Source organism: Ambystoma mexicanum, chromosome 1p, assembly GCF_040938575.1.
Source record: "Ambystoma mexicanum isolate Mex_15411 chromosome 1p, UKY_AmexF1_1, whole genome shotgun sequence".
Classification (NCBI taxonomy): Eukaryota; Metazoa; Chordata; class Amphibia; order Caudata; family Ambystomatidae; genus Ambystoma; species Ambystoma mexicanum.
The window spans coordinates 746,037,031-746,048,893 of NC_090921.1; the positions used below are offsets into that span (position 1 = coordinate 746,037,031).

General features: G+C 44.6%; 1 protein-coding gene across 1 annotated transcript in view; it reads left to right on the forward strand.

Moving 5' to 3' along the window:
- The window catches only part of PSMB4 (proteasome 20S subunit beta 4), a 47,526-nt gene extending 47,061 nt beyond the window's left edge, over positions 1 to 465 (forward strand). The window contains exon 7 of the mRNA XM_069650402.1: positions 294 to 465. Coding sequence (XP_069506503.1) covers positions 294 to 306 — 13 coding nt within the window. The 3' untranslated portion in view covers positions 307 to 465. The remainder of the gene's footprint in view (positions 1 to 293) is intronic.
- Positions 466 to 11,863: the final 11,398 nt, after the last annotated feature.

Sequence of the window (11,863 nt, forward strand, 5' to 3'; positions counted from 1 at the left end):
TTTAAAAACATTTTGTTATAAAGGAGTTTGAGTGATTTTAAAATAACCCCTGAACCTTTTGTACATTTGGGGTGGAAAGAGTAATATGCAAATGGTGCCCAGTGAAACAGGTTGCAACTTGCTATATTGTCCTTTGTATGATCTCCAGAAAGTGGCATGCAAGAGTTGTGCAAGTAACCTCCGAACAATTGATGGAACTATTGTAAGTGAATTAACTTGTAAGGCAGCGTGTTCTTGTCTCTCATCTTCTAGCTCTAATCAAATGACCTTTTCTTTTTTCTGTCTCCTTCCAGTGGATTTGAATGAGACTGGAAGAAACTGGTATCCTGTGGTGCAGAATGTTCATTGCTATACTGCATTAAAGTACTTGTTATGTTACTATTAAACATTTGTAATTTGGGGCAATGGGTGGAATTCTGATTTGTTTTTTTTAAAAATGGAAAATAAACATCTTACTGTTTTCAATGTTTCCTCTTCATATATAACCAGTTTTCCCGTCCTATAGCCATGTTTACCTCTGCCAATCATATAATGTATTAAAACAAGAGTCACTCAGACATTAAGACTAGGACATCAGTCACTAAGACATTCTGTAAGCACCCGCCTTGACACGTGACGTGCACCGCTGTGCCTTCGATCCTACATGCAGGTTCTCCGTATTGTGTACTATTTCACAGCAGTTCGCCCCAAAAAACCCATTGTTAGCACTTGGTGAGTGATTTTTATATTCCCCTTCCCACTTGCTGCTCTTTACATTTAACGCATTTTGTTCCTATGTTTTGGCCTCACAGCACTGTTTGTACTGCATGTAAAATGAATTCATTGATTTCTGTACAGCCGGTAGAACTGACTTGTAGCCTTTGTGTGTAATGCACAGATTCTTAGTCATTATGTACTATGTGTCAAACTAACCCGTGGCAGACTGTAACTTCAGTATTCTGTTCGTGCCTCCTGCACACGGTGCGGCAGCTCCCATCCTTTCGTTCAGACCCGAACCGCCCACTTACCGCACATACCCAGGTCGCCACCCCACCCCCTTTCATGCAAGTCTCTTGTATTGCACTGCCCATTCTTTGTACAGCCTAGATCATTCCATGTCCGCTACATATGTTCATTGCTAAGTACTCTTAGTCACTGTGCCTCCTATGTCATTACATGTCTGTTACTGTTGGTCCTTGCTAGGTAGGCATCTGCACTCATTGTACCTTCTATGTCATTATATACTTATGGTCATTATATATTTATGGTCATTGCTAGACTTGTGTTGACTCCTGTGCCTCCTATGCCAATACATGCCTGATACGTATAGTCACAACTGTACACACCGTGCCTCACATGTCATCATATGTCCAATACTGTCAATTGTCTGTTGCACCTCTCTCTGACTAGTACATTGAAGTGCATAGACTGCATTATTTACCAAAAATGTATTGTTCCCCCAGTACACACTCACACTACGCAGCCTCAGACCCTAGCACCTCAAAGTACACATTTGCCTACCTTACACCTTGCCCTTTACGCACTGCTCACCACTTCAGCCTTATCCGCACCACAGCTCGACCCCTCCATGGCCCAACACCACACACTGGCCACTACAATGTGCACTAATTCTCCATGCACACCACCTCCATCATGCACTATGACAGCGCTCAACCCATATCTAAATGCGCCAGCCCTCTGGTTACAACATTTCACTTCCAAACCTACCCCTAACCAACCATGCCCTACTCGCACCAGGAATGCTAGGCTTGGTTCTTGCCTGTACCACCTACCAGGCACTTACAATACCCCTCCCAACACAGACACCCGTTGCCGCACTATGCCTGCCTCAGGCATACTGAATCCCACTGCGAATAAACCCACACTGCACCTCCTGACCAGTTGGTCATATCCTAATTTACCAAGCCACCCTTGTGACACCGTAGTCAGAAACCAAAGACTAGCAGCCAGATTTCAACACTGGTCCTACCACATGAACAGCCTGAGTATACAAAAAACTGATTCCAACCCCAACAAGAAAAACGCCACTGCCCCCACGGTCCCGGCAATTGACAAGGACCCCTTAGCCAATAACTCCAACCCCTCCACCAAACTTAAAGGTGCACTTATAAACGCACGCTTTGTCCCTGCTCACGCTTGAGACATTGCAGATTTTTTCGTGACAGAAACCCTTGACTTTCTGGCTATCACAGAAACGTAGTTGCAGGCTTCCTCAGGTCCCGCCCTGACTAGCCATCCCCGATAGCTATTCCATCATCCAGTGCGACAGGGACACTAATCAAACCAAGACAGGTGGATTAGCCTTCATATTTAAGAGCTGAGTTGCCAACACCCTACAGCTGCCTTCAGCTGAATTACTCTATATTAAACTACCTATAACACCCAACTGCACTGCTTCAGTGCATCTCATTTACAGGCCTCCTGGCCCCTCTTCCACATTTGTGGAGGACAACTCATCCATTCTAGCCTCCAGCACTAAGCCTAAATCTCAAATCATCCTACTTGGGGACCTCAACCTAGGATATCAGGATATGAATGATGCCAAAGCCAGTGACATAGCCAGTGTACTGGCCGACTTTGGCTTCACCCAACATGTCAGTGAACCAACCCTTATCAAGGGCCGTACCCTCGACTGGGTTTCAGACTTGAACTGTGCACTAAATGTAATCTCTGTGTCACCATGTGCGTGGTCTGATCAGCACAAAATAACATTCACCATCAACGCTAGCCCTCCCATAGACAAACCTAACATGGCTCCACCCACCTATACACGTAACAAGAAGGACATTACAGCTGAGAAACTATTGCCACTTATCCTCCCACTACTGAACATGGCCTCTTCCACCTGTTCAGATCCCATTGTCCTAGTTGATACTTATAACCGCGTCATGTTAAAAGCTCTCAACACCATTGCCCCACTCAAACTGTGTAAACTAAAACCTTGCAACCACCTTAATTCGTGGTTTACCCCACACTTATGCGAACTCCGCAAGGAAAAAAGAAAAGCTGAGTCACTTTGGAAAAATTCACCTTTACCAGTTAATAGAATGAACTTACAACTGCCTCCCTCACCTACAAAGAAGCTATCCTAGTGGCCAAAAAAGAAGTGTACAACATTAGGATCATACAAGCACAATCCAATACTAAGGAACTCCTTAGATCCTCAAGGAACTAGAGTCCCCTGTTGCCCCTCTTGTCACGTGCACCCCTGACGCTGAATGGTGCTCCAATATACAAAAAGCACTATTAAACAAAATTGCCTTGCTCCAAGCCAAAATTAACATGAAAAAAAAGCCATCTCTTGGACTCAGCGGGCAACCCCCAGTCCTACAATACCCCCTCTCCTAAGCATTCCTTCAAACCTTTCAGCTTCTCTCCTCTTACCATTAAGGAAGTTGAAAACATCATCATGAAGCTAAAGCCTTCCAATTGTCAAGGGGACGCCTGCCCTGCTCCGGTTGTAAAGGAAGCAGCGCATGATCTCGCCCCTTTCATCATCTCCTTTATCAATTCCTCATTCAAATCGGGCACAGTACCAGATAAACTCAAGGATGCGTGGGTCATCCCTCTAATTAAAAAACCTAATTTCGACCCTAGCAATCCTTCCAACTACAGGCCCATCACCACGGTGCCTTACCTACTCAAAATACTGGATCATGCAGCTTATCTCCAAATCCAAGATTACCTTGACACCAACAACCTATTAGGGCTTAGACAATCGGGCTTCCGTCAAGACACGGCACAGAGACCGCCCTGATTGATTTTTAAAAACCAAAATCGAGGACCTGAAAGATGAGGGCAAACAAGCGCTCTTACTCCTCGACCTCTCTGCTGCATTCGATTTGGTCGACCACCAAATCATTTGCCAGCACCTCAAGATTGCTGCTCACTTCTCTGACGCAGCTACTTCTTGGATCCGCTCCTTTCTGGCAAATAGATCCATGAGGGTCTTCTCTCCCTTAGCCTCCGCTGACCCAGTACATGTCCCATGCGGAGTCCTACAAGGCTCATGTGTGTCACCCACGCTCTACAATGTGTTCACTAAACCGCTCTTTGATATTCTTGACCATCTGGGTGTCACCTACATTAAGTATGCAGATGACACCCAGATACTCATCCCTATCACTGGCGATTATGTAACCGATGTTAAAGCACTCAATGCAGTCTGCACTGTCATCCAGGCCTGGTGTTACGCTCACCTGGTTCCCACAGGGGCATCGATCGAACCCGGACAGCAGCGGCCTCCACCAACGTGAATCGTAGGGCAAAGATGGCTGTCTGAACGGACCCACCTAGTCTTGTGTGCTTGACTCGTAGGAATATTCTCCTGTAGATGGAGAAAGGGATTTAGTCCCGTGGATTTGAGTGCTGACCCCTCCCCACTGCTCCCGCTCTCCCCGCTGGCCACCTCCGATATTCCCACTTGGTGTCCTCACCTTATGTTTTTAATGGATGAGCTCTCCATCCTGCGTGGCTTGCAGGGGCGCGTAGATACCAGTTACTTCACTGGTTTGGGGTATTGGAGTTCTGGAAAATTATTGACTCTGGAGTGTACCAAGTTTAAAGAGTTCAATATGTCCAATGTTCTCTTGCACCCCTTGGTGATTTTGCGGCAACAAATACTGTCTGGAGGTTGCAGGTGGCGTTCAGGTAAGAGTCTGTATTACCCAACACTATCCGGTAAAGTTGTGCGAGTTTAACTTGTTGTTTTTACCTCCCTTCATAGATGCGGCGTAAGAAGATGCAGCGTATTGAAGGATAATGCCTGCGGTGGTAAATCAGGTAAGCCTTGTGGTAAAATGATTGTCTTGGTAGTCTCTCTAGGCTCACCTCGCTATTCCTTTGTCTTTTTCCCCAGGTGTTGAAGATCGCCGAAGAAAATGATGGAGGCAGCGCCGAGTCGAAGATGCTGTGGACTGGTGAGAATGGAGCGGCGCTGCAGCTGCGAAGCGACGCGTGTCGGAGTAATGTCCCTTCAGGCTCGGAATGGTGCAAGATCCGGAATCAGGTAAGGAATTAGATTAATGTCCGTAACCTAACCTCTTCTCCTATTTTCCCCTTTCTTCTAGGAGCTCCGGATGCGAGGCGGGCGTGGCAGAAGACTGGATGCAGGTTCGCAGGCACGGTGAGCCGTTACACTGCAGAATAACGCAAAGCGTGTGTTGTAGTTCGGGTGTGGTTTAAATAGCCTCAAAAGTAGTCCCAGGTAAGAAGTCCCTAGAACCATACCCGAGTAAAAAATAGTCCTTGCAGAAAAATAGTCCTTCCAGGCCTCACGTTGGCCTGGATGCATGTGCAGCATGGTCTGCCTGAGGTAAGTGGTGACTATGAGCCTAGCGCCTACTGACTGATTCCTACTATGAGCCTGGCGCCTAAGGCGCCAGGACTGAACCCAGATAGCCCCTAGCCGAGGCTTCTGAGGTTTTACTAAATGTCTGGATGCCTGCTTCCGGGGCAGATGGGCTTGGTCCAGATGCCCGGGGGTAGGCATCATGACACCTGGATGGCACACCACGGGCTCTGTCTTAATGACGAGAAAACTGAGTTACTCATCCTAGGCTCTCAGTCTAAACTCACAAAACTGGACCCCAAATACGATTCCTTCATCAATGATGGTACTGTTATCAAAGTCACCAAAACTCTTGGAATTTACTTAGTCCCTCTCCCGACAAACTAATTCAGTAATCTCAGCATCCTCATATATGTGTTAACTCATCACAGCCTGTCGCCCCTTCTTGACAATGGACAACTGCCTGATCCTCGCCAGAACACTCCTGTCCAAAATTGACTATTGCAACACCCTTTACCTAGGGACGAGTCAAAGAAACATTGATAAACTTCAGGTCACCCAGAATAATGCCATCAGGGCTGCTCTCAACATACCTAGGCGTGCCCACATCTCTTCTACCAGGTGCAACCTACATTGGCTTCCCATTACACAGCGCATCTCCCTCAAAGCACTTGTCCTTACCCATAAGGCACAGAACAATGCTGCACCTGCCTACTTGTCCACGCGCTTACTCAACATACAGCATCCAGACCCTTGAGATCCGCACAGGCGCGCACACTAATCATTCCCAGTTCAAGCTTCAGACAGCCAGAGGCTCCAGCTTCCCAGTCCTTGCGGCTAAGCTTTGGAACTCCCTACCCAACCATCTTAGGAATGTCCCATCCCTCCATTCCTTCAAAAATCAAACTAAACGGTGGCTTTGTGAACAGGATGCCATGGCCTCAGTCATCTCCTACTCGCTAACTGGCTACTTCACTGTACATTCTGTATATTTAATTCGCTCTGCCATCTTGTGTATTGTATAACACAGAAAACGGAGTAAGGAACAAAAGCTTCACCGAAGCTGTTTATTTTATTGTGCTATTAATGCAACCCTAACTCTTTACCTACATGGGGCACACTATTCTAACCCTGCATGATGTTTCTGACCCTAGGAAGCGCTGATGCGCCGACTGCAGCCAGGGAATACATGGGGACTGTTCTCGCCCTATATCAAACAATGGAAAAATGTCCACAATAACATTCCACAATAAATTTTATACATACAAATTTCATACAGCAATGGGTAGTTAGCCCAAACAGTTAAAACCAAAGCAGTTGCGGGAAAACCATTTCCCGACTGCATCCTTGGATGAAACGGGCAGGTCACGTGGGACTCGGCGTCAGAGAATCTGACAATTTAATTGCCCTCCGTGAGGTGTGTCTGGTTGATCCAGGAGTCATTTCTAAAACTTTTTTCAAGGTGTATAAGTGTCGCACAAGTTCTCGTCACAACATGCACTCAATACTGAGCTCTTTTTTTTGGGGGGTGCATAGACCATTCTCCTGTGCGAGAATACATGACGCATCTATAAAAGAAAACAAATTCTGTAACAATAATTCAAACAATTTTTGTCTAAAAATGCATAAGTCCACTTGTGTCACTCTAAATGAGGTGACATCTATGTCTGGTCGACTGGTTTCAATGATGTCTTGCGTGTATCATTCTTCAGGACCCATTATTGCTGCTTTTGACCCATTCAATTTCAGCAGTGTTGCCACTTTGAAATGGTCATAATTATTTATTTTTTTATATATGGTTAAGTTGGTGTTTCCATAGGAAGAGCATTTTTTGGGCGGCTTATAACTTCGCTCCCTCTGGACGAATCCTCACCAAACTTTGCAAAAAAAAAACATATGGCCCACTCTGAATTTGTTTGGAGAGGTTTGGTCCGGGGGGGGCAAAGTTATAGGGGGGGGGTCCCCAAAACCTTTGTTTTTCCCCATAGACATAATGGGGAAAAAACTTAATGCACGCCTACAGCCCAAACCGCTGGACGGATTTACACCAAATTTGCAGCAGGAGTGGGGGCTTGGTCCCGAAAGCGTGCTTTTGCAAATTTGGTGTAAATCCGTCCAGTAGTTATTTTTAAAATGACCAAAATGTAAGGCAAACAAATGTGATATCTCCGTTCGCTTCGCGGACGGACTTCCCGGTTCGCTCCGCGGACAGTGCCCTAATTGGCCGAGCGGCTTGCACGATGTCAGCGGACATGCGACGTGTTCGCTGATTGGATGGCGTGGTGCTTGAAGCGCGTCAGATTTTCTGTGGCGCCCGCCATCTTGCATTCGCGGACAGCGCAGTGAAACTTGGATTAAAAATTGTATTTAGTGGAGTGTGTTGGTGTGTAAGAGTGTTTGGGGAGGGTGGGGGGAGTATGAAATAGGTTCAATGTTCTGTTTTTTTTGTGCAATGTTCTGTTTTTTTTTTGTTGTGTTCGATTTTTCTGCGGGCAACACGGCTGTTCTGAAATGTTCGTAAATAAACAGAATGGATTCGGTGAAAGTGTTCTAAGAAGACTTGTGGGGTCCTGGAATGTTCGCAGGGGGTGTCCTGAAGACGACGTCTGTATTGTTCGTTGTCAAGCTGAAAGTGTTCTAAGAACACTTGCGGTGTCCTGAAATGTTCGAAAATAAACTGGGGGTGTTCTGAGGACGTTCTCCTTATTGTGTGCCTGCTTAGCTGTATCCAATGAGGGAATGGCACAGAGAATGAAGTGGAAATGGTAGAAGGGCTGTCTAAGAGTTATGCGGTCTGCGGACAGGGCGTGCTACATCTGGAGTTTTCCAGCAAATCCAGCATGGAAAGAAGACTGTAGGGATCAGCCAATCAGATGTTGAGGTTGTGGATTTGTGTTCAAAGAGACTGTGTAGTGAAGATGGCAGAAGTGGAGAAAGTCAGGGTGTTGGTGCTTGGAGATATGTTTGTGCATGGTTTACAACAGTATGCTCAATGCAAGCATGTTGCAAAGAATTTTGATGTTAAAGGGGTGGAGGTGGTGTGGAGCACTGTGCCTGATTGCAATTGCAATGTGGAGGGAATTGTATAAGTTTGTGAAGATATGGGCAGGATCAACAGTCCCCATGTGGTAGTTTTGCACTATGGTGCTTTCCATTTGGGATATGTCAGTGCCCCTACTTTGTTGGCAGATTTGGAACACTTGGTTCAAGCAGTAATGAACATCCTTCTTAATGCCAAAGTAATTTTTTCTGGATTAGTACCTAGGGCAATATGGGACAATAGTTCAGTTTTGTCCTCAGCATAACAATGCTAGGTGTGTAATCAACTGAGGCATGTGTGCCTTCATGCTTAGAACTGGTATGTTCTTCTGTAATAATGAGAATATTGATTCCAGTAATGCTGTTTATTTTAAAGAAGATGGCATTTCCTTATCTTTTATGGGAAATGCCATTCTGTTTTGGTATGTAAGGGTTGCTTTGGAGAAGGTTATGTGAAGATTTTAGGAGTAAAGTAAGAAGAAAAAATACAAAATAACAGGTGTCTGTCAAGCATCTGCAAAAAAAAACAAAAAAAAGGCTCTTTTCAGAGCCAACCTCAAAGGGGAAATGGGGCACACTATTTGAATTTATATTCACCACGCTCAGATTTTCGATATGTCCGCGGACATGGCGGTAGTCCGCGGACATCGAAATCACTAGCTAGGGGTTCAGTATGTATGTTCTATGTTACATGTATATAAAGTCAGGGATATTATGGTTAAGTTGCGCTACTAAAAACCTATCAAATTCATTAAAAAAACTTTGTTAAAGGGACGTTATGGTTCAAAGTAAAACCGAAAAACCCCTGAAATTCAGTAGTTATGGTAAGATAAGCAACCATAACTCGCGCCACCGTGCACTACTAACACCCAGGACATCAAAGATGACATCACAAATGTCATTGATGACATCACTGATGACATCACGTGCATTTACTTTTCATGAAAGCTCTGTAGGAGGGATTCTTATAATGTTGACCAAAAAGTGTGAAGGATCATTTGAATAAATATCATGAGCTAATTAGTGCATTAAGCAATGCATTGATATAAATAGCATTCTATTATGAAGTTATATCCATTATACTAAGCAACTTGTGCAGAAACGTAGGGAGTGTGTGCAGTATACATGATGAAGGTGCAATATTCATAATCTAACGTAATAAGTAGCTAATAAAACCCACTTAATACATAATTACACTTAATACGGACAAAACAGAGAACACCACATACAAAAATGAGTATATACAGGGACAGAGAAGTAAGCAAAAAAGCAGAAGTAGTAGCAGAAAGAGTTCATAACATAATTGATTATCTTTATGCAGAGAAATGATTGCTCTGTTTCAAAGGTGCTACTTACTGTATGTATGTGTATCAAATGATGCCAGTGAACCCTAAGGAAAGGAGTGTGAGTACAATGTATACAAATATGAGCATCTACAGGGAAGGTATACCAATAAAAATAGTGCTGATAACTCTAATGATTATCTGGTTTTCATTCGCCAACGAGCGCGGACAGCGCGGTGAAACTTGGATTAAAAATTGTATTTAGTGGTGTTGGTGTGTAAGAGTGTTTGGGGAGGGTGGGGAGTATGCTAGACACTTTTGTTGTGTTCGATTTGTCTGCGGACAACACGTGTCCGTTTTGTTTGCAAGCAAGCTAAAATTGAGCTAACACTCGCAGTGTCCTTAAAGGGGTGGTCTAGTAAAAAATTTTATTTAAAAAATAGATAGGCAACATAAAAAAAAATACTAGCATTCTCAGTTTTAAAACTTCCTATGTCAAATTTTGAGCTATTCAAGCTCAAAATTCGCAAAAGCAAGCACATGGGCGCAGCCATTTTGTGAAATGGAGGCCCTCCTGTGCTGGCTTTTGCTTTTGCGGCACTAATGAAGGAAAAGCCAGCCAGCTGTAGTAAACAAAGGCTACCGCTGGGTGGCTTTCCCTTCATTGGTGCTGTAGGCGGAGGACTGGGACCGGAGACCAGAGCAGGAAAGCTGCAGCTGAATCTCGGTAAGTGCTATTTATTTTTTTTACAAAAGCGACCGCAAACATAAATACGTTTTTAAAGCTGCAGCCCGGAAAACATAGAAAAAAAAACGCAGCTAGTGCTTATTTTTTGTAAGAACACTCGCGGTGTCCTGAAATGCTCTGATTACTTACCGGTAATCTTCATTGCTCCCAGTCATACTCTTCCTTGTCACAGTACTGACGACCCTCCTCACCCTCCCTGTGGGGAAGGTCCCATGCTCCGGCTTGATAATATGAAACTGTGATGTGGATGTGGGGGAGGAGTTATAGGAATTTAAAGAAATAGAAGAAGGTCCTGTGTCGGAGGCAGGGGCCTCATGAAGTAAGTACTGGGACGAGGAAGAGTGGAGGTAATGTTTGCAATTGGACAAAATGGGGGTGTTCTGAGACCGCTGTTCGTATTGTTCGTTGTCAGGTTGAAAGTGTTCTAAGAACCCTCCTTATGTCAGTTGACATTACAATTTCCTATGGGCCTTATCTGACTTTTTGTCCACTAAACAAACGATAAATCGGGCTGCTGTGCGCCGACATTGTGATAATCCTATCACTTGCCCCTTCGACCTGGCTGACCTGCTTTTGCAACACTAAATCATATCTCCCGCCCCTAAGCCTGACATTATCAAAGCATTCATATTCCCCGTCTCTCTCCGTGACGTTACAGGGTGCGTAGCCAAACGCGCCCAGTCGTCTCCAGTCCTACGCGACTTTACACAGAACCCGGAAAACACAGATCATCTCACAACACAGCGCGCCACAATTCGGAATATGAAACTGTGATTTAAAAGCAAACAGCAAGATTGTACATTTCGTAAAGTACTTTTATTTGACATGAAATGTTTAGAGAATATTCAGCAATTTGCATTTGTCTTTGCTGTCGATCCGCAAAAGTTCATCTTGAGTCACGAGCTGTTCCTTTGCGGTACACAGGGTGTTGGTTTATGATAAAAGAAGCACTATGGTCGCACTGATAATCGGAAGGCTGTTCCAACAACGAGGCATTAGACCATCATAATGGTTGGTATGTTGCTTCTAGCCGCTAGTACCGCGTAAGGGCATATTGGTCCTTGGCGATTGTCCCATAAAATGGTGAGGGTCATGAAGTTGTTTAGAAGTAGCTGCACCTGAAAGTTAAAAAATCCGTCGGCCGGGGTCTGAACATCGTGGCATGGACAGTACGGCAGGATGTACCTGTTTTAAAAACAAAAATTAGTCTCACAAGCCGATCTTCATTAAAAATATTAATTTTATTTATTAGGGCGTGAAACTATTTGCTAGCGAGGATAGTGCAACGGAGTATGTTAACTTATTCCCACTAACCCACTCTCTCTCCTCTGCCTTTTTCAGAGCTGTCTGACCGCCGGGGGACCACTTCGGCGGTGATAGTGCACGGTACAAAACAATATGCCACATTGAACGAACAAGTACAACTTAACCGGGCTTTAACACCACGCTATTGTTATTATATTCCGGTATAAAATAATCTAAAGGGTTACTTACATTATATTG